The sequence below is a fragment of the Carcharhinus amblyrhynchos genome, chromosome 11 (genome assembly GCF_965287045.1).
Source record: "Carcharhinus amblyrhynchos chromosome 11, sCarAmb.v2.hapA, whole genome shotgun sequence".
Taxonomy (NCBI): domain Eukaryota; kingdom Metazoa; phylum Chordata; class Chondrichthyes; order Carcharhiniformes; family Carcharhinidae; genus Carcharhinus; species Carcharhinus amblyrhynchos.
The window spans coordinates 2,695,219-2,714,757 of NC_137334.1; the positions used below are offsets into that span (position 1 = coordinate 2,695,219).

Genomic DNA, 19,539 nt, shown 5'->3' on the forward strand with positions numbered 1-19,539 from the left:
GAAGTTTATGGCCATGACTAAGATCGCAATACTGCAGGAAGTCCAGATGGGCAGATAAAGTGGGAAGCGGAATTCAATCCACAGATGTGAGAGATAATACCTTGTTTTGCCCTACCACCTCCAAGGGAATATTCAATAAATGGTCAGAATGGAGAAGTGCAGAGTAATAGAGGATTTCGGGAGTGCTTGTCCATAATTGCCTGAAGGTGGCAGTACAGGAAACAAGGTGGAGGGTGACAAATGGGATACTTTCCTGTATGAGCAGAGGCACAGAATACTAAAGCAGGGAGTTTAAGTAAGAACTATATGAAACACAGATAAAACCATAGTGTTGTACACAGTTCTGTCATTGCTGTATACAAATGATATGATCACACAGGAGCAGGTATGGAGGTGATTTATGAAGATATTGCTCAGACTGGAGAATTCTAGATATGGGGTTTGGCTGGATTTGGATAGGCTTGGGTTGTTTTCTTTGGAATTAAGGATGCTGAGGGAAGATTTATTAGACGTAAGTAAAATAACAAAGTGTTTTTCCTCCTGAAGTAGCATTGTCAATAATCAAGGGCATAGATTGAATTAAGTGGCAGAATAATTGGAGAAGTTTCATTCAGGCGATGGTCCACACTTAGTATAATGGACCAAGAAATGGGAAGTGAGGTTAGACTGAATGGTTAGGTTTTGGCTGGCACAGATACAGTGGGCAGAGTGGCCTCCCTCTGTGCTGTAGATTTTCTATTTTACTCCACTGTGAGTTCCTATCTCTTTTCATACTGAAATCAGCTAGTTATAAAATGGTTATTGAGAAAGGACAAGTCATCTTCCCCGAGTGAGAGAAGAGTTATCATCCTGTACCACTGTGTTCACCTCATTGTATTCTCTCCCTCTTGTAGTGATAACCATGTCCACATTCTGCGGTGGTGAATGGTGCTGTGGTAAATTAAGTATGTTCAGGACCATAAACTACTTTCTATTCCACTTACCAATAATTCCAACAACCAATTCATTTGTAATGTCATCTCTGCCCACAAGCAGGGAGTAATCAATGATGAGATGGCTCGACAGAAAATATGCATCACTATGAATGGATGCTCGCAGCACTGCCTTGCAGTGTGATCGAATATAAAGAGGGTTATCACGAATCATTTTTAATAGGTTTTCGTCTAGTAATACAACATCACACGTCTCTTTTCCAGTTTCAGTTTTAACATTTCGATTCCTTAAAGAACCTTTTAAATCAAAAACCTGCAGGAAAAATAAATTAGTTAAGCTCAAAAATGTAAAGGTTTGGATTCAAAAAATAAATAAAAACTCATAGTCCAGTGCTGGAACCACAACATTTAAAATGCTACCTGGATTGGTCATTAGTTTGTCATACAAGATAATCCAAAGGTTGTATGTTATCAGTACTGTTTTTCCACTTTAAACTTGGTGACCTTTAGAAATATCACGCCACTCCTATTCAATGGCTCAGAATCAACTAGAAACTCTAACCATTATATTGCATTTCTATATAGGTAGGGCACATAATTAGGTCACAGGAATCATCTTCATTTCCCAATTCTTTACTAATATCTAGTTTACAATGTTTTATTAAATAATTTTGAAGTAAAACAACATTTGAATATAAACTAGAATCATTTGCTCATGCCACATACCTGAGCCATTTTTCTCCCATAAAAGAGATTCTCCATAACTAACAGATCAAGTTTCTTCTCTGTATTATTCTGAGAGTTTTTGTAACCAATACGATACACCCCTAGAATTTTTGCTAATGCAGTAGGTCTCTGTATTTTGAAGAGGAAAAAAAAATAAATTGAATACCCAATTTAAAGCAAGTGATTTGATACTATGTAAGAAATAGGAGTAGGCTATACAACCTTTTAAGCTTCCTCTACCATTCAATAAAATCATAGGTGATCTGCATCAACACTACTTTCCCGCCTTAACCCCTAAAACATATTATTTTCTGAGTGCCCCAAAATATTTTGAGCTCTGTGTTGAAGATTCTTAAATATTGAACATCTACAGAGTGCTGGGGTAGAGTGTACCAAAGATTCACCACGCTCTGAGTGAAGGAATCTTTCCCCATCTCAGTCCAAAGTGGTCAACTCTTTATTCTTACTTTATTTCTAGTTCCAGACTCTCTGGCCAGGGAATGCAGCCTCCGCGCTGTCAAATCCTCTCAAAATTTTGTACGTTTCAATGACATACTCTTTTTATGAACTCCAAAGAATATTAAATCTCTCCTCATAGGGTAATTGCATTATCCCAGCAATCAATCTTGTGAACTAAGGAAAATAAACTGCATACAGTTCTCCAGGTACAGTATCACCAAAGCTCTATATGATTGCAGCAAGACTGCCTTAGTCTTGTACACCCAACTCCTCGCAATAAAGTCACACTTCCTAGTTTGTGCATCATTATGTTTAACTTTGTGAATCGTGTATAAAGATACCCATGTAACTTTGCACAATAACATTTACTGGTCTCTTGCTTTTTAAAAAATATTTCCTAATTTTCTTACTGAAATGCATAATCTCACATTTGTCACATTGTACTTCATCCATTCATCACCCTCTGACACACGCGCTTAACCAGTCTGTATTTCTCTACAGCCTCTTTGAATTATCTTCACACTTTACTTTCTCTAATTATGTGTCATCAGCAAACTTGGATACATTATATTCAGCGCCCTCATCTAATTCACTGATATATATTGTACATAGCTGAGATCCGAACATTGACCTGTGCAGCACCCACAACATACAACCTGCCAATTCATAAGTTATCCTTTTATTCTGACATAAATGCAAAAAATTGTGGATGCTGGAAATCTGAAAATGCCTGAAGAACTCAGTAGGTCTAACAAAATTTGTGGAGAGCGAAACCGTAGTGGGCGGAATCTTACCGGTGAGGGATGGTGAAAATCAGAAATTGCGATTTCACTGGCAAGATTTGCAATTTCTGGGTTGTGCTGGATCTTGAGCCCCTACCACTGATCCCATGGACAGAATGGGTGGGCTCAAGATTGCCCATAATGTTTCAAGTCCATGTGACTCTGCTCCGCTCTGATTAAGAGTCATAGGGACTCAAAGCATTGGGTGGAACTTTACAACTTCACTGCACCCACGCGGGCGGGGGTGGGGGTGGGGGGTGTGGGGGGGTGGGGGGGAGAAGGAGGGAGCAGAGACCCGCTAGTTCCGCACGTGAGCGTCCCTTCGAGCAACCATCGGACATCGCGTGCCACCGATGACTCCAGCTTCAAAAGGAGACAGTGCAACACCTGTGCCATTTATTGCAGGACCTGGCACCTAGGAGCACCCACTCCCAGTGGCTGTGGAAGTGATGGCCACTTTAAACCTTTACGCCACTGGGTCCTTCCTGACCTCCAGTGGAGACCTTTGTGGCATTTCCTAACTATCCTCCACAAGACACAAATTCCCTATTTGTCCAGGCTGGCCAATTTGACCCAGGCCCAGCAGGAAATCTTGGTTGCAAGATTTGAGGCCATTGTAAGGATGCCAAATGTGTCGGGGGCTATAGACTGCACTCACATTGCCCTCAAGACCCTGATCAAGAATCCAGCAAGATTTGTGAACAGTAAGGGCGTCCATTCAATGAATGTGCAATTGATGTGTAACCATCAGCTGAATATCACGCACATGTGCGCCAGGCACCCTGACAGCGTGCATGAGCGCTTCATATTGAGGAATTCTGATGTCCCGAAGGTCTTTGAGGGGGAGCCCAAGGTACAGGGAGAGGTCATGGAGAACATGGGGTACCTGTTTCGGATTGGCTGACGGTGCACATGCAGAGGCCTGAGACTGATTCAGAGACCCAATACAATAAGGCCCACGTTGCCACCCATTCAATAATGGAGCGATGTATAGGACTCCTCAAAGTGCAGTTCAGCTGCCTGGACCGCTCTGGTGGGGCTCTTGAAATAGCTCCCTGATAGTGTCCCTCATCGTGGTGGTATGCAGTGCTCTACACAACCTAGTGCAGCAGTGAGATCGTTTTGAGGAGGGAGATGTGGAGACTGACCAGCAGGGCATTGCTGAGGAGAAGGCTGTCCAGCAGAAGGAGGAGGAAAAAGAGGATGATGATGAGAAGCAACAGCACCCAGGGATTTGAGGGCTGGCAGCAGCAAGGATCAGGCATGCGCAGTGAGGGAGGCCCTGATCACCACGCACTTTGGTCACAAGGGGTCTGTGTTGCTGCACATGGGTTCCATTCCCCACCCTGCACCCTTGGAATCCCTCGTGGGTTCTGGAGATGTCATAGCACATGCTGTAAGTTGCTGTCAATGCATGCCACCTGCTGTAGCCAGTGAATATTTGAGCCTGTAGCAGTGCATTGAGGGGCCTTCCCCATTGACTTGCAGTCGGTCCAGCATTGCTGCCAGTCCCTCCTGCATTCCCTGGCTCATTGCTGAATCCCCAGCAGCTGAGGGAAAAGTGATCGCAAAGACCCAGTATGTAACCTGGAGCCAGCTGAGCCCTTGCATCCAGGAAGCCTTCATGTGCCAGAGTCCTAGGACATTCCCTCCTCCACCCGATGTACATCAACAGATATGTCATGCGCACCAGAGAGTGACCCAGAAGCCCCATCACTAACTCGACCCACCGATGTGAGAATCTCTGGGATGGTGAGTTGCAAGGTGGAAAGCTGACATAAATCTGGAGCCGGTCTCAAAGGTCCCTTCACCCGCTTCCTCTGAGCTGTCAGGGGCAGGATGGGTAGAAGCAGCAGCAGGGGCCGTGATGCCAGATGGCCTGGGTGCATTGGGGTCCCTTCCTGCATCAATGGATGCAAGGTTAAGAGAGGGAGAGGTCTATGGGCTGCATACAACTCGCGAGATTTCTAAGTAAGTGGAGGATTGGCAAGCGCTCATTTCTACGCTCCAGCTCAACCATGCTGTTGCTAATGGTCTGCATGCCCTCTCTCATGCAAGCTCCAGTGCCCACTCCTCAAGAGGTGGGGGCACCCAGATCTCAGGCACACCAAACTGTCTTCGCCCTCTCCCAGTATTATGGGCATTCTTTGGTGGGGACAGAAGGAACCATGTAAAATCTGATGGCATGAATCCTGCAGTGTTTTAGAGGGTGGCCCTCAGAGGGCAAGAGTTGTGATACTCTTGGGTGGAAGAAAGGTGGTGCTTGGGGATCGGGGGTTGAAAGCATGCAGTGTGCTGGAGGTGGGAGGATCTGGGGGTCATGTAGGGGGAAGATGCTAGATGAGGTAAAATATTCAACCTTGCTGCCTGGATGAGGTCATTCAGTTTCCTGCGGCACTGTTCCCGGTTCTCTTGGCCAGTGCCCTGGCACTAATGCCACCACCTCCCAGGCTGCACTTCCATTGCTTCCCCTGGGACGGTGTACTGCCTTGCCTCCAGCAACCTGGCAGGATCAACATTGGAAAATCTGGGGGGCTGTCTTCCTTGACGCCATCTTCCTGTATTGCCAGCCTGTCCGTCTGTCCATCCTTTGGGTTTTTATGGAGCTCTCCCTTGTTAGAGCAGCCTAGCTGCAGGCAATTTGGGCAAGTCATGTGCCTGTTAGAGCATTCCAGCAAGTTTAAAGCCGTTTCATTGGAGGGGAGGCCAAGTCAGCACTTGCAGGTATGCTGATGGTGGTGGTGGTGATGGTTGGGGGGGCTGTCAGATTTTTCTCCTGCTTTTCCAGTGCATGCGTAGTTTGTGGCACTGGTGTGAGTTGCTGGTGTGCAGCGAATTAGGCCCCGCACACTGCCTCTAGTGGCCAGAAATGGTACATTTTCAAAGGCTGAGTGCATATGATTGGGTGTGAAAACTCACCCAAGAAATGGATCAGTAACTCTCCTGTTTTCACCTTAGCTGGACTCTTGTTTCCCTCTCCACAAATGCTGACAAACCTGCTGCGTTTTTCCAACATTTATTGTCTTTATTCCGACTCTATTTTTTGTCCTTGAACCAATCCTCATGCTAAACTAATACATTACCTACAATTGTCTTGCATAACAATCTTTTGTGTGGCAATGGATCAAATGTCTTCTGAAAGACATTTGCCAAACATAATTTTCCCCTGATAAAATTGTGCTGACTTTGCCTAGTTGTATAATCAATTTCTAAGCACCCTTTTATCATGCCTGATAAACTAGCACTTTCCCAATTTCCAAGGTCAGGCTAGCTGTCTTCCCTCTTTTCGCTTTCCCTCCTATCCTAAATAGTTGTGTTACATTTGGTACCTTCCAACCTGGGGAATAGGATAAATTATTTTGGAAGTTTTAAGTTGCAATCTCTAGAAAAGTAAGTTTGGAAACAATGATGTATGCTTCTATCCAATCAATTAGCTTCTACATACATTTTAGCAACTTTTTGGTTGTATCCATTTCCCGAAATTGCTTTCAGTTCAAAGAATGAAACGGTCCACAAACACATCTCCGCCAGATGGTGCATTTGTCTGGTAATATTGCATTCAGATACTGTAATTTCTTGAGGTTGCAGATTTGAACTAATGTCAGACCATGAACTTTGTCCTCCATTTTCATTTTTGCTTTCTTGCCAAGAGCCAGACTGAAACTTGTTTTTTTTATGTTTTTGCTTTAGGACAGAGCTGTTTATCATTCTGGCGTTCGCACACATACTGATAAACGTATGTTGCAAATAGCTTGCCGAATATTAAAGATAGAAGGATGGTAGGAGATGAGGTCCTTAACGCAATTACTGTCACTAGAGAGGTGGTGCTTGATAGACTAACGGGTCTGAAGGTAGACAAGTCCCCGGGACCAGATGGAATGCACCCCAGGGTTCTGAAAGAAATGGCTGAGGTGATAGCGGTTGCCTTAGTAATTATTTATCAAAATTTGCTGGATTCTGGGGAAGTGCCGGAAGATTGGAAAACAGCTAATGTTACGCCGCTGTTTAAAAAAGGTAGCAAAGTAGATGCTGGGAGGAACGCAAGTTTCCCAATATGGCTCACCCTCCAACTTCCCCCTGCAGACAAGCAAGTACCTGCATCTATAGCTCTCCAAGATGGTCAAAATCAGATGCTCAAACTGTCTGAATAAGTCTTGATGAACCAACATTCAACTACTTCAGCATGACTTCTTTTAAATTATTACAGTGCTAGTGCTTTTAAAAGAACATTATGAGGTAAACTTGTGCATCTAGCACATAAAAACGACAGTAGTGTAGTGAATGGAGATTACCGCCACACATAAACAAAGTCTGTCATTCCCAATCTAATCAGAACAATAAGAAAGACTTTATTGTGAAGTTCCCATTGGGTTACAATCCACCGACCGCAACTGGGGCAAGGACTCTAAGAAAACAGATATCCTGATTTCTTGTTATAACATAGATTCAAAAGTCTGTACGAGTAACAGAATTAGCAGGAAAATTAGAAACATCCACCCCCATGCCCCACTTTCAACCTCACTTACCTTTTGTTGAACAGCAGTTGTGATATAATTAAAATAATGAGGCGCAAAGTCCAGGAACGACTGGACTTCTAGGCGAGGCATCTGCTTCAGAATAAAGCGGTCATCTAGAAAAGATTTTTTTTTAAAATGGTAAAAGTTGCACAGAGGGTTTTTACAGCACTTTAAAGTCAAGGCAAAGCACCTTACAACTGGAATAAAGTCTTCTAAAAAAAACACTAAGATTTCTTAACAAAAACATAAATTTTGAATGCAATATTACAACTACACCTTCAATTAAATGCAGAGTACTGCAATTTCTCTTATTTTGCTTCAACATAGTATGACTGTCAATTGGGTCTTGCCCAAAGAATAATCACTTAAACCAGCTGCAAGGCACCGCTATGGTTCGTATTGATGATATATCACTAGATGAACAATGGCTTGTTGGCTTGTTTTCCAGTGAAATTGGGTTTTCAACTCAAGGTGAAGTTAACTGTAGATACACTTTCTGTGTAGTTATGGTGAACGAAGGAGGTGACCAGTCATTATTTCCCCATTCTGGAGGAGTCCACTATCATTCGTATCATGTGTATCATGTGTATGGTACACATCACATGGAATGGCCATAATGAACTTACTGCCAAAATTCACAATGATTTTTAAAAAATCACATATGTTCCAAAAATAAAAGCTTTCAAAAATCTACAAAACAAACATAGAAATCTCTTAATTGTAAGACAGAAAGGAATAAACGATTATGCCAATATGACTTAATGAAACAAGTCAAGAGAAGGCATGTGTGGATCAGTTTGCACCTTATGGACCGAATGGCAAGTTTGTGTGCTCTAATTTCCATGCAATATGTAACATGCAAGAATTTGGGCATCTCAGACGTCAGTTTCTATGGTATTCCACAAATTTATTTGCTTCTAAACATTTATGAATATTTTGAATTCCTATTGAATTCTTGTCCCTCTGCTCCAACATCCTCAATTCTATGAATGCATAGGACTTGGGTCTTTTTCACCAATTATCCAAACATTTGGGCTGCACAGTGGCACTATAGTCAGCATTGCTGCCTCACAGCACCGGGAACCCGGGTTCGATTCTGGCCTCAGGTGACAGTGTGAGTGGAGTTTGCACATTCTCCCTGTGTCTGCATGGGTTTCCTCCAGATGCTCCGGTTTCCTCCCACACTTCAAAGATGCGTGTGTTTGATGTATTGGCCATGATAAATTGCCCCTTAGTGTCAGGAGGATTAGCAAGGTAAATACATGGGATTTCAGGGGTAGGGCTTGGGTGGGACTGTTGTTGGTGCAGGTTTGATGGACTGAATGGCCTCCTTCTGCACCATATTGATTCTATACTTCTCTGCTATATGTACAATTGTTTTATGCAATCTTTTAAATTAAATACTACATTGCAAACAATTGCAAGGTGTTATTTAAAGAGCAGGATCTTTGCCAAACATCTTGGCAAACATTTCTTCCGCAACCAACATCACTAAATCAAATTAAATAGTTATCTTATCTCATTTGCTGCTTGTGGGACCTTGCTATATGCCAAGTGGTTTCCGCATTTATCTGCTTAACACAGTAGCTAATATACTTCAAAATTTAGACACAAATACTTTGGTTCAGCGTGATGTCATGAAAGACATTAGAGATATACAATTTGTAATTTTAAAAGATTCAGCAGAAATAATGCAAATTTAAACCACAAAATTGTCTTAATTTTAAAAAGTTCTCAGTTTATAAGTATTACATTTTTTTGTAAGGATCTCTGAAATTTAAAATGTTTTGTACTCTCAGTGTTCAGTTTTGTAAAAATTTTACTGTTTTACATTTATTTTATCTGAAGTGTACTTTGCTACACTGTTCAGATACAAAGTCCAGCACAAGGTACTTTCTATATTGTACTAGTAACTGATTTACTGACTATTTACATACCTGTTTCAATAAAAATGTCCCAGACTCTTTATTCCACTTTACTGAATCAGCAAATTATTTTACCTTCTGTAGCATAAAAAGCAGCTCCTGATTTGCCTCCTCGGGCTTGCCAAGGCACACAGTGAGACAGAGATCGGATGAAATCATCTTCGTTGCTTGCCAAAATCACTTCTCGCATTTTGTGGAATTCTTCAGCATAATAAATCCGACAGTAAAACTTAGCGTTAGCATCTGAAAATTCTGTACAAAAGAAAGAAACTTCGTTATAAACAAACCTTGGTTACTGGCAATTGCTGTCAGATTTTCTTTTAAGTACCTGATGGTTTTGCTCTCTGTTTGGCTAAAGACTAACCCATTACCGCCATCAACAGTGCTATCCAGTGGTAATTACAAAGCATCAACCTTCTCACTGATGCAGAGTTCTGCCAAATCCACAAAGCTCCTGACTTCATTAAAGTCTTATTCCAATGAAGGAGCTGAACACAAGGAGGGTGAGAGGGACTGTCCTTGATTACAAGGCAGCATTTTACTGAGTACAGCATTAAGGAGCTCTGGCAAAGTTAAATGCTCAACTTCAGGAGGAATCAAGCAGAAAGCTCTCCACTGCTTGGAATCATACCGAACACAAAAAAAAAGGCTGTGATTGTGAGAAGCCCATCACCTCAGCTCCAGAACATTGCCACAGGATTTCCTTAGGTAAAGCCTAATTTTGTTTAGGGGCTTCGACAATGATCTTCCTTCCACCATATGATCAGAAGTGAGGATGTTTGCTGATAATTGCACAATGTTCAGCTTCATTTGGTACTCCTCAGTTAATAAAGAAGTCTGTGCCAACATATAGGAAGATTTGTAGAATATCAGGCTTGGGTTGCTAAGTGATAAGTAATGTTTGTGTCACACAAGGGCTGGGAAATGACCATCTAACCATTGCTTCTTGACATTCAATGGCACTAACATCACTGAATCCCCTACAATCAACATCCTGGGGATTACTACTGTTCAGAAACTGAACTGGGCCAGAATGTGGCTGCAAGAACAGATCAGAGGCTGGGAATTCTGCAGCAAGCAGCTCTCTGACCAACTCCCCAAAGATCTATCAACCATCTACAAAGCACAAATGAGGAGTGTGATGAATTATTCTCCACTTGCCTTGATGAATGCAACACCAACAACACTTAAGATGTCACATCATTCAAGATAAAGCAGCCCACTTGAATGACAACCCACCAACAGCTTCAATATTCACTTTTGTCCTCCACCACCAATGCACAGTGGCAACAAGGCGGTATTATCTGCAAGATGCACGACAGCAGATCACCAAGGTGCTGTTAAGGCACCTTCCAAACCTTTATTCTATCCTCCAAGCCATTCAGCATCCTGATTTGGAACTATATCGCCGTTCCTTCACTGTCAAGGGATCAATCCTGGAACTCCCTCCCTAAGAGCACTGTGGGTATACCTACACCACATCAACAGCAACAGTTCAAGGCAGCAACTCATCACTTTCTCAAGGCATTTTAGAAATTGGGAACAAATTTAGGTCTAGCCAATGACAATCACATCCCGTGAACAAATTTTGAAAATGGAGAAATTAAAGATACTTATGCAGAGGTCTAGTGTAAGAGTTTGACCCAGTGAAAATAATAATTTTGGCATATTTTCATGAAGCCAGCAGAATTGGATCAATTCTAGAAGGCTAAAATCATCAAAAATATAAATTCTGTGTATGAAAGGTGGGCCAGCATTTACATTAATTGAGCAGGCACATTACTGAACTGGAAGTATATAAAATTGTGCAAGAAGCCGCATGCATGCCCTGATGTCATTGCACTCAAGTGCAATATAATGGTCAGTGTGCACGTGAGAGTCTGAAGTGCATTTGCTGATAAATAAGCCGGCAACTGCAATTAAGCCCATTAAAGCAATTGAAGGTAATATCACGTGGCCCGTCTACGTTTTATTGTTGGCAGAAGGCCAATTGGACTGGCAGCCTTGCATTTTTGCAACAAACATATTCCAGGCAGGATAAAATGTCCAGGGTGATGCAAAATAAAAGATGTTCCAAGCCTGAGGTCCTATGAGATCTGTCAGCTGTTTCAATTGCAATGTAAATACCGTTTGCAGCATTTCTTTGAGCTCATTTCATTTATATAGCACTGCAGCTCCCCGAGGCAACTCCACACCAGCCTTCAGGGAGCTCAGTGGAAACATCCACCCTCACTCTGCTCGATGCCAACCTCCTTCCACCCTGCAGCACTGAGCCTTCTCAGCAGGCATTTCATGTCACCTGCCAATTAACTGGCCAGCCAGCATCAATCACAGTTGGGGTCCAATTGCAGCCAGAAACACCTATTCTTTCACTTCCGGGATCACATGTGCCCGACAAGCTCAAAATTCAGGCTGTGGTGTTACAATTGAGCGTCATGGGCCATCTCTAATTATCCTCAAGAAGTTGATGGTGAGCTGCCTTCCTGAACTGCTGAAATCCACGAGGTGTAGGTATACAGCCATAGTGCTGTTAGGGAGGGAATTCCAGGATTTTGACCCAGTGACAGTGGCAATATATTTCCAAGTCAGGATGGTGAGTGGCTTGGAAGGGACATTCTAGGTGGTGATGTTCCTATGCTGCTCTTGCATTTCTAGGTGGTGGCGGCTGTGGATTTGAAAAGATAGCAATGCTTCAGTTGTTTCATGGAATCAGCAAAGTCCAAAATGTTGCTAATCAGCTATTTTACCACCAGGTACATTCAAAAAGTTACTCTTTCACTTGCAGTATTTTGGTGCATCTAGCAAATGCAACAGAACTTGTGGAATGTAGGTGGAAATACTCATGAAATGTGGTTAAACTAATTGCAGTATAAGATGGTATTAGTTTTTTTCCCCCAGTAGTATAATATTTGAATATTATTCACTACATACGCAACTTCATGACAAAAAGATGTCTGAGCTGTCAAATTCTGCCTGATAAGGCTCTTGTCAAGTACCTTGGGGTGTTTCACTGTGTGAAAACGTGCTACATAAATGAAAGCTGTTCTGTTAAAAACAAATTGCACTAAAGAGAACCTTATATATACAAAGCTACCTTCACAACATCTGAACACCCCAAAGCTCTTTGTACCTAATTAAGTATTTCAAGTGTAGTTAATGTTTAATAAAACTGTCAGTTAACTTGCACATTGCAATCTGCCACAAACCAGGCTATGATGAGATAATCTGTTTGTTGAAAGATCAACCTTTTGGCAAAGATCAAGTGTCTTGGCAGGGAGCCAACGAGGTTAAATTGAGGCTTCACCTGATGCAATTTTTTAAAGCCATCTGGGCATCTTTGGCTAAGATGAAGGGCAGATCGAGCCCAGGAAAGGGTGTAATGCCTCATCCTATCAGCTTGGATCTTGTTGATCGAGCCCAAGATGGAATGTATATCCTGTCTTGTCAGCTTGGATCTGGTTTGTCCCTCACGCGTGGACTCTGATTGGGATTATTGATTTTTTTGATGCGGAATAAAGTACCAAAAAAAATTGGGCAGGACACAGGAGAGCTCTCCCACTTTCTTTCAAATTGTGTCATGAGATTCTGAGGGAGGAGATGGGTTTAATGTCTCATCCAAAAGATGGCACCTTTGACAATGCAGCATCCCTTCACTATCAACCTGGATTATGTTCTTCGGTTAAGGCTGACACCTAAGCCTAAGGACTGGAAGGTAATGTGGAAGAAATTAAAATTAATACTAAAGCGGAGTGGAGTGTAACTGGGATAGAATGAATTTTCCAAGGAGTGCTGTAGATGGGTTGGATGTTATAAACAAAAATGCCAAGTCAAGATTTCTCCTCATGAAATTGTACAACTAAAGTCATCAGTCTTAAAGCAGCTTCAAATGTTAAATCATTTGTCAAGAGAAGTAAATAGTCAATTTATCTAAATTTTCCAACAGCAAACCCTCTTACAGTCCACCAAATAGTTGTTGAAGTAGGAATACTTAAGTAAATTATTCCAAATTACAGCTGAAAGGGATCTTCAGATAAACATTTTGTATCAAATTTACAAATGAAACTAATCATTACCTCTATCTCAAAACAGACAGTTTTAAAGTTTGCTTTTTCAGCAACTACATTATGTTGCAATGTGTTTGTGCGTATTGGGAATAACACATACTAGCAAATTGTCAAAGGCAATATTCAAGCCTAATCACTAACAGCAGATGAATTCAGAAAATACCAGAAAGCGAGAGTGGGAATTTCATTTCACTCAAGGCAACTGTAGCATTTCCAAAGCAGTCCCAGTTGAAGTTAACTAATTTGCCATAAATCAAGAATCTACTTATTATGTATCCCTCATGTCAAATCATGTTGTGCATTTACAAGTTGGTTATTAAAAGTGTAAGCTGAATATATTTGACAGTGAAGCATGCTTCAGAAAGCTTAACAGATCATTAACAAAACTTACGTAGCTCCACATGTGGATTTCCAAGTTGCTTCTTTTGTTTGTCTCCATCACCATCATCTAAAATAAAACAACACTGAACCACTTAACGAGTGCTGGCTAGACAATTTTAAACCTTCTTTAGTATGTTGCTCATATATTGTTCTATAAGATAATTTTTTGGTTGAAATGAGAAGATGATGATCAGAAGAACACTAAGTTCCAGATAATATCACCCTTCAATTTCATATGCATTTACACTGCAAATCTGCTATTTGGTGAAGTGTTATTGCAACCAATACTTCCACATAATAGTTGTCACTTGAAGACATATTTCGGGGAAGTCTGAAGGTGAAAACAGTTCATTGGTCAAACCAAGTGAACAGGTGACCTACATGCATCATTCAAGTTAATAAAAATGGTTAGTGATGTACCATAGGTCCCTAAAGCCACATTTATATGTTGATATATTTGTTTTCATATGCCTGCTCAAGAAAGACTGCGATAAAAAGAAAGTACAAACTTCAGCCATATGTTCAATTACTGGTTTAGTTTCAGTCACTTACATAAAACAACAATGATCTGTTAGTGGTTTATGTATCTAATCTGAATTAGGTGAACAGCATCAGTATAGTTGTTACTGCAATTATATAGATATAAAGTAACTCACTCTTAACAGCAAGTCTAAATTCACAATAAATAACTGGCATCTAAGCTAAATTTTTTTCTCATCTAATACATTGCGTACTGCATTCACTCAGATACGAAAATTACTTTCTGTATAATAGGACACATGGGGCAGGACTTTACGGCCTCATTCATCCCGAAACCATAAAATCCTGCTCAAAGTCAATGAATCTTTCCATTGTCCACCCCTCGCCCGCTCCAATTCTCTTGGAGGGCGGGACGGTAAAATTACGGTCTTGGAGACCAAACTTTGAAAAAGTGTTATCAACTTAATCCGAAAATATAGCTGATGGACTTAGAGGCACACTGATTTTTTAAAAAAAACTTTTGCACGCTATGTTTTAGACACAAATATGCGTATTTTGAAACAAAATTTCTCCTCTTTGTTTGAAAAAGTATGATCTTCAAGCCTATTTGGCTGCCCAGTCCTCTTGAAACAGACATAAGTGTTCAGTTTCCACGTGTAGTGGTAGAAGCCACAAAGTATGGCTGTGTAACTCAAGTGCTCCGAAGGAAGCTAAAGCTTAAAGCCACATGAAAATGCTTCTAATCTTGACTTATTATATGTTTTCAATTGTATATATTAAAAATATAACTTTATATAGATATACACCAGTTTGGTAAAGAATGTTGTGTGTTATCAATTACGTACCTGAAGAAAATCATGCATAGAAAATCTGAACATCTTATTTTTAATTCTGCTAATAATTTTGTCATACAAATGTAATGCTTTTGAAATTAGTTTTAATACATTGCGTTGCCTTGCACTGATACAAACTGTGTCTTTCGACACCAGAGGAACTGTCATTTCACTGTCAAATTTCAAAAGTTTAAGGGTTGCAACAGTAAAAACACGTACTTTGACTGTTATGTAAAACGTGATCAGTAAACTTTCTACAGGAACTAATGAAAATGCCGGAGACATATTTCATCATTGTACGTAAAATACTGCAGCCAGTCTTACGATGTGCACAGGTTCCCATGTTTCCTCATTTCAGGTCTCAACCTTTTACTATACTAGAGTTAATTTATGTGGAGAATTGCAGGAGTAAACCATCTTCTATTGAGAACCAATGAAATAAATATTTCAGTGGAGGCAAGTTTGTTTCACATGGATTTCAGAGGGTTAAACAGACTTGTCTATCTTTAAATAGGCTTTAAGTGCCAAGTTAGTGGATAAACAAATTCAACATTTTATTGGGAAAGGATGAACAGCTGAACAGTTTAAGCATTCCGATAATCAAACTCGAGAGAGAATGTGTAAACAGGTATTTAAAACTAACAAGTGTTTTTGGGGTGCTAATAATATAGGTTATTAAGCACACCAATTCATACAAGTTGCTTGTAACAAATGACCCAAGATAGCACCTTTCACACCATTAAATAACCAAATACATTGTGCATTACATAATTACGTTACCATTAAAGCAACTACCTCATACACAACACCCAGCTGTTTAGGCAGAGTGGCTCTCGTTATAGAAAGCTTGTCAACAGCAGCACTGATGAGGGAAAATAAGAGTCTCTTTCAGTAATGGCATTTCCAAAAACAAAACTTAATGGAATAAGGAAAAGTTAATATTATCAGCAATGTAGAAGTCCAAATGGTAAATGAATTGTCATTCTAAAAGTTTTAGTGAGTCAGTGACCAGAGTTTAACAGTACCTTGCGACTCTGCAGCTTGATTCTCTGCCCCTTCTTTCCCTGATTGAGAGACCTGGTAATAAGCACTATCTGCACCTCGCAAAGTTTCTTTTCTCTGAATGGACAGATCAGGGCTTTTACCCCCTGAACCTCGGAAAAATGACAAAACGCCAGATGTCTTTCTTGCTAGAAAAGAGCAAGAACATTTCTTTTTATAGTTTCTAAATGAATTCCTATCCGCTTTTGCTAACAACTACAAGAAGCGAGCCAGTGGTAGCAAAGAAATGAAAGCTGTGATGCTGCTGAGCTGTTTATGCTATAATGCACTACAAAGCAGGTACTGCATTTAAACAAGCCTTTAGCAATAAACTTACATGTCTGTTCAGAGTCACTGTTGCGATTTCCTTGCCCACTGTTGTTTTCCAAATGCCTTGCAGGGCTATTGGTCTTTGGTCTGTCAACGTTACTGAAACATAGTCAACATAAGAGAAACATTCCATACCAGTACTTCTTTAAATATATATATAAAAAAGCTTAATTGTACAATATATTTCAATCTCTTTTCATGAATAAAAAAGATCAGATTTAGTACAGACACCTGTCCCAGCATTTTGTCATGATGTGGAGATACCGGCATTGGACTGGGGTAAACGCAGTTAAGAAGTCTCACAACACCAGGTTAAAGTCCAACAGGTTTATTTGGTAGCAAAAGCCACAAGCTTTTGGAGTGCTGGCTACCCCTTCATCAGTGAGTCAACTTTGTAGCAAACAATCTGTTCTAGATACCTTTCAGAAGTTTTATTCAGTTGGTTTATAACAAAGACTGTAACTTTCCCACTGTTAAGGCACCAAAGGTAAAAAGAGTTTCCCACTATGCTTCACAAGGAAGGTATTAAACAGAAACAATGGGATATTGGTAGAATTTAATACCACTGTAAAAGGGGAAGAACTTGAGAATGAGCAACACCATGGACCCATAACTTCCTCAGAGTGGAAATCAATATCAGATTGCCACTCTGTCCCCAACTACCTATGTGATTTTTCTTCTGGTCCTAACTCACCCGACCATCTGACTCGAGGTGGGCGAGATCCAGGCAGTGCAGCACATCCTCGAAGCCCAACACCGAAGTCCAGCTCTGTCAAAGTGAAGGAGGACACACCTCCTTTAAGTGCTAGCTGCCATAACCAGATACATTAAAGATCCCACTGAAATTTAAAGGTCCTTAACAGGCCAGTAAGAATGTACATGTTGGAGGTTGGGAGGGGGTCAGGGTCAGATTGTTCAGGGTGTGGGGGGGATGGGGTGAAGATCATGGATCAGACTGTGCAAGGGATGCGGGGAAGTCAAGTGGGCCTGTTGGAACTATTCAAAGTTTACAATTCAAATCGCATATTCGGATGGTTTCTAGTGCGCGGCAATTGCATTTCTGGGAAACAGCTATGCAAATTTTACCTGTGAAGTTCCCAGTGGGAATCCCTAGTGCATCTTTAGACTCCCCACCCAGCCACAATCTGGTGCTAGAAAATATGCCCAATATAAACTGGGTGGAAATTCACAGCAATCATTTTATTTTGGAGCCTTTAATGTAACAGAATATTTCAAAGTGCTTTACAAAGAAACAAAATCTAAACAACAAAGCTGGTCTAATTCAAATGATGGATCACTTAGCAAGGAATAATGTTGTTGAAGAATCCGGACACCATTGAGTTTGATATCATCAGTAAATACAAGAATTTTGCCTCCACAGTCTTTTCTCTGACTCCCAACTACCCCACCCCACCCATACCCCCCGCCCCATCCGAATTACTTTGCCTGTTGTACTCCTTCGTCATTCCCATTCGTCATAGATTCTCGTCCAAGATCTTCCACAGCATTTTTGTATTCCTTGCAGCTGCGGAAAATATTGATAAGTTAATGGCCATTATTTACACAATATTTGTGAAGAAGAACAGCACTATAGAAACCAAGCACAGTACCTGAGTGCAAATGCAATGATTGAACTTGGCTCTTTCTCACATACAGTAATTGGTACACGTTCATGTTCCCACATAAGATAATGCTTATCTGGATCACTATGAAAGAAGTAAAAAGTCATGGTCACACAACCATACCAAAATCCTTTAATATGGTATATATAACATGGTCCTGACTATTGCCTCAGAATTTCCTTTCTTGAGTACTGTTGTCAAATGGACAAAGCCTGAGAAATTAGGCCCAACATAAAACTGGACATTTTAAATTAATATTGCTAAAAACTGCTTCTATGAGATTACCACCGATCAAAAGTCAACAGGACACATAATAGAACTATCTTGCATATCGAAGAGGGTAGTTCACCTTAACAATAGGGAAGTCATCGTTACTCGAACTCAGACTTCTTACATATTGGATAGAGAGGATCATACTTTACAATGGAAGAGTCGTTATACCCCAAAACTCATCAGGAGGTACTTAGCCAGAGGACATTATGATTGTATATGCCCTAGCATCAACCAGACTCCTGCTGTTAAAGAGATATCTACAACTAGGATGACTGGGTGTTGTGGCCCCATCCTGTCACCCCATTGGCCAAAAGCAACATTCGAAGAAGTAAGGAGAAGAATAAAAACAGCCATATTCAACACAAACTCCAGAGTAGACGTCACCAAACCTACTGCAATAGCGCAAGAGGGCATGCAAGATCCACCTTTATGCTAAGAGGACTCTGACTTTATCTGTCACCTTCAGCTCAGTGAAGCGAATCCAATAGCCCAAATCAATTTCACCAGAATAGCTAGTATCTATTTCTCAGGCAATTAGCCTAGTTTGGAGAAAGTTAACTTAATCTATTTGGAAAATTGTTTCTTTAATCCGCGAGTGCTTTTATAAAGATAATTTTGAATCACAGTCCTTTGTCTGTCTCAAAGTAAAAGCACTTGAGCAAATGTGACATTCAGATTGAAGTAGAATATTTTACAGGCAACAGTACTTAGTATAGTGCCAGAATGCACTATTAAAAATACTACTGAGTTCACAAAGGACTTGAGTTTTGTTGTATTTATTTGATTTTATTAGCAACTGGCTATGTTTCATTCTGAATCTTGGGTCATTTCTAATTCTTCATGTACTTTCTCTTTATGTAACTGTGAATGAAGAATTATCATAAATTGGGATTACGAGGCCTGGTGTTTGCGTCACTGTGATCAGCATCATGATATCAGCTTTCACTTATTTGTAGATGTGTTTTCAAAGAATTATACCAGAGTTCGGGTAATTGAAGCATTGCAACAAACAGAAATATGTTTGTACCTCATAATAAAAGTCTCCTTTTCAGAAAAAGAAAACTCAATTCCTGTATTCAAGTTTTCATTTCATCACTGCAAAGTAGGAACTCACCAAAATTTAGCAATGAATTCAAAATGGCATCAAACACATCAGGAAGTGAAAAAAATGAAA

The 19,539-nt window shown here is 40.6% G+C and overlaps 1 protein-coding gene across 5 annotated transcripts in view; it reads right to left on the minus strand.

The window, feature by feature from the left end:
- pikfyve (phosphoinositide kinase, FYVE finger containing) overlaps nucleotides 1–19,539 on the minus strand; it is a 121,940-nt gene that overhangs the window by 8,308 nt on the left and 94,093 nt on the right. For 4 of the 5 annotated variants that reach the window (XM_080198392.1, XM_080198394.1, XM_080198390.1 and 1 more), the window contains 9 exons: nucleotides 18,081–18,176; nucleotides 17,912–17,995; nucleotides 16,478–16,569; nucleotides 16,125–16,289; nucleotides 13,797–13,853; nucleotides 9,417–9,593; nucleotides 7,426–7,529; nucleotides 1,659–1,787; nucleotides 984–1,245 (listed from right to left, as the gene is read on the minus strand). In XM_080198392.1, the coding sequence (XP_080054518.1) occupies nucleotides 984–1,245; nucleotides 1,659–1,787; nucleotides 7,426–7,529; nucleotides 9,417–9,593; nucleotides 13,797–13,853; nucleotides 16,125–16,289; nucleotides 16,478–16,569; nucleotides 17,912–17,995; nucleotides 18,081–18,176 (1,166 nt within the window). The remainder of the gene's footprint in view (nucleotides 1–983; nucleotides 1,246–1,658; nucleotides 1,788–7,425; nucleotides 7,530–9,416; nucleotides 9,594–13,796; nucleotides 13,854–16,124; nucleotides 16,290–16,477; nucleotides 16,570–17,911; nucleotides 17,996–18,080; nucleotides 18,177–19,539) is intronic. The other variant, XM_080198393.1, reaches the window with a different exon arrangement.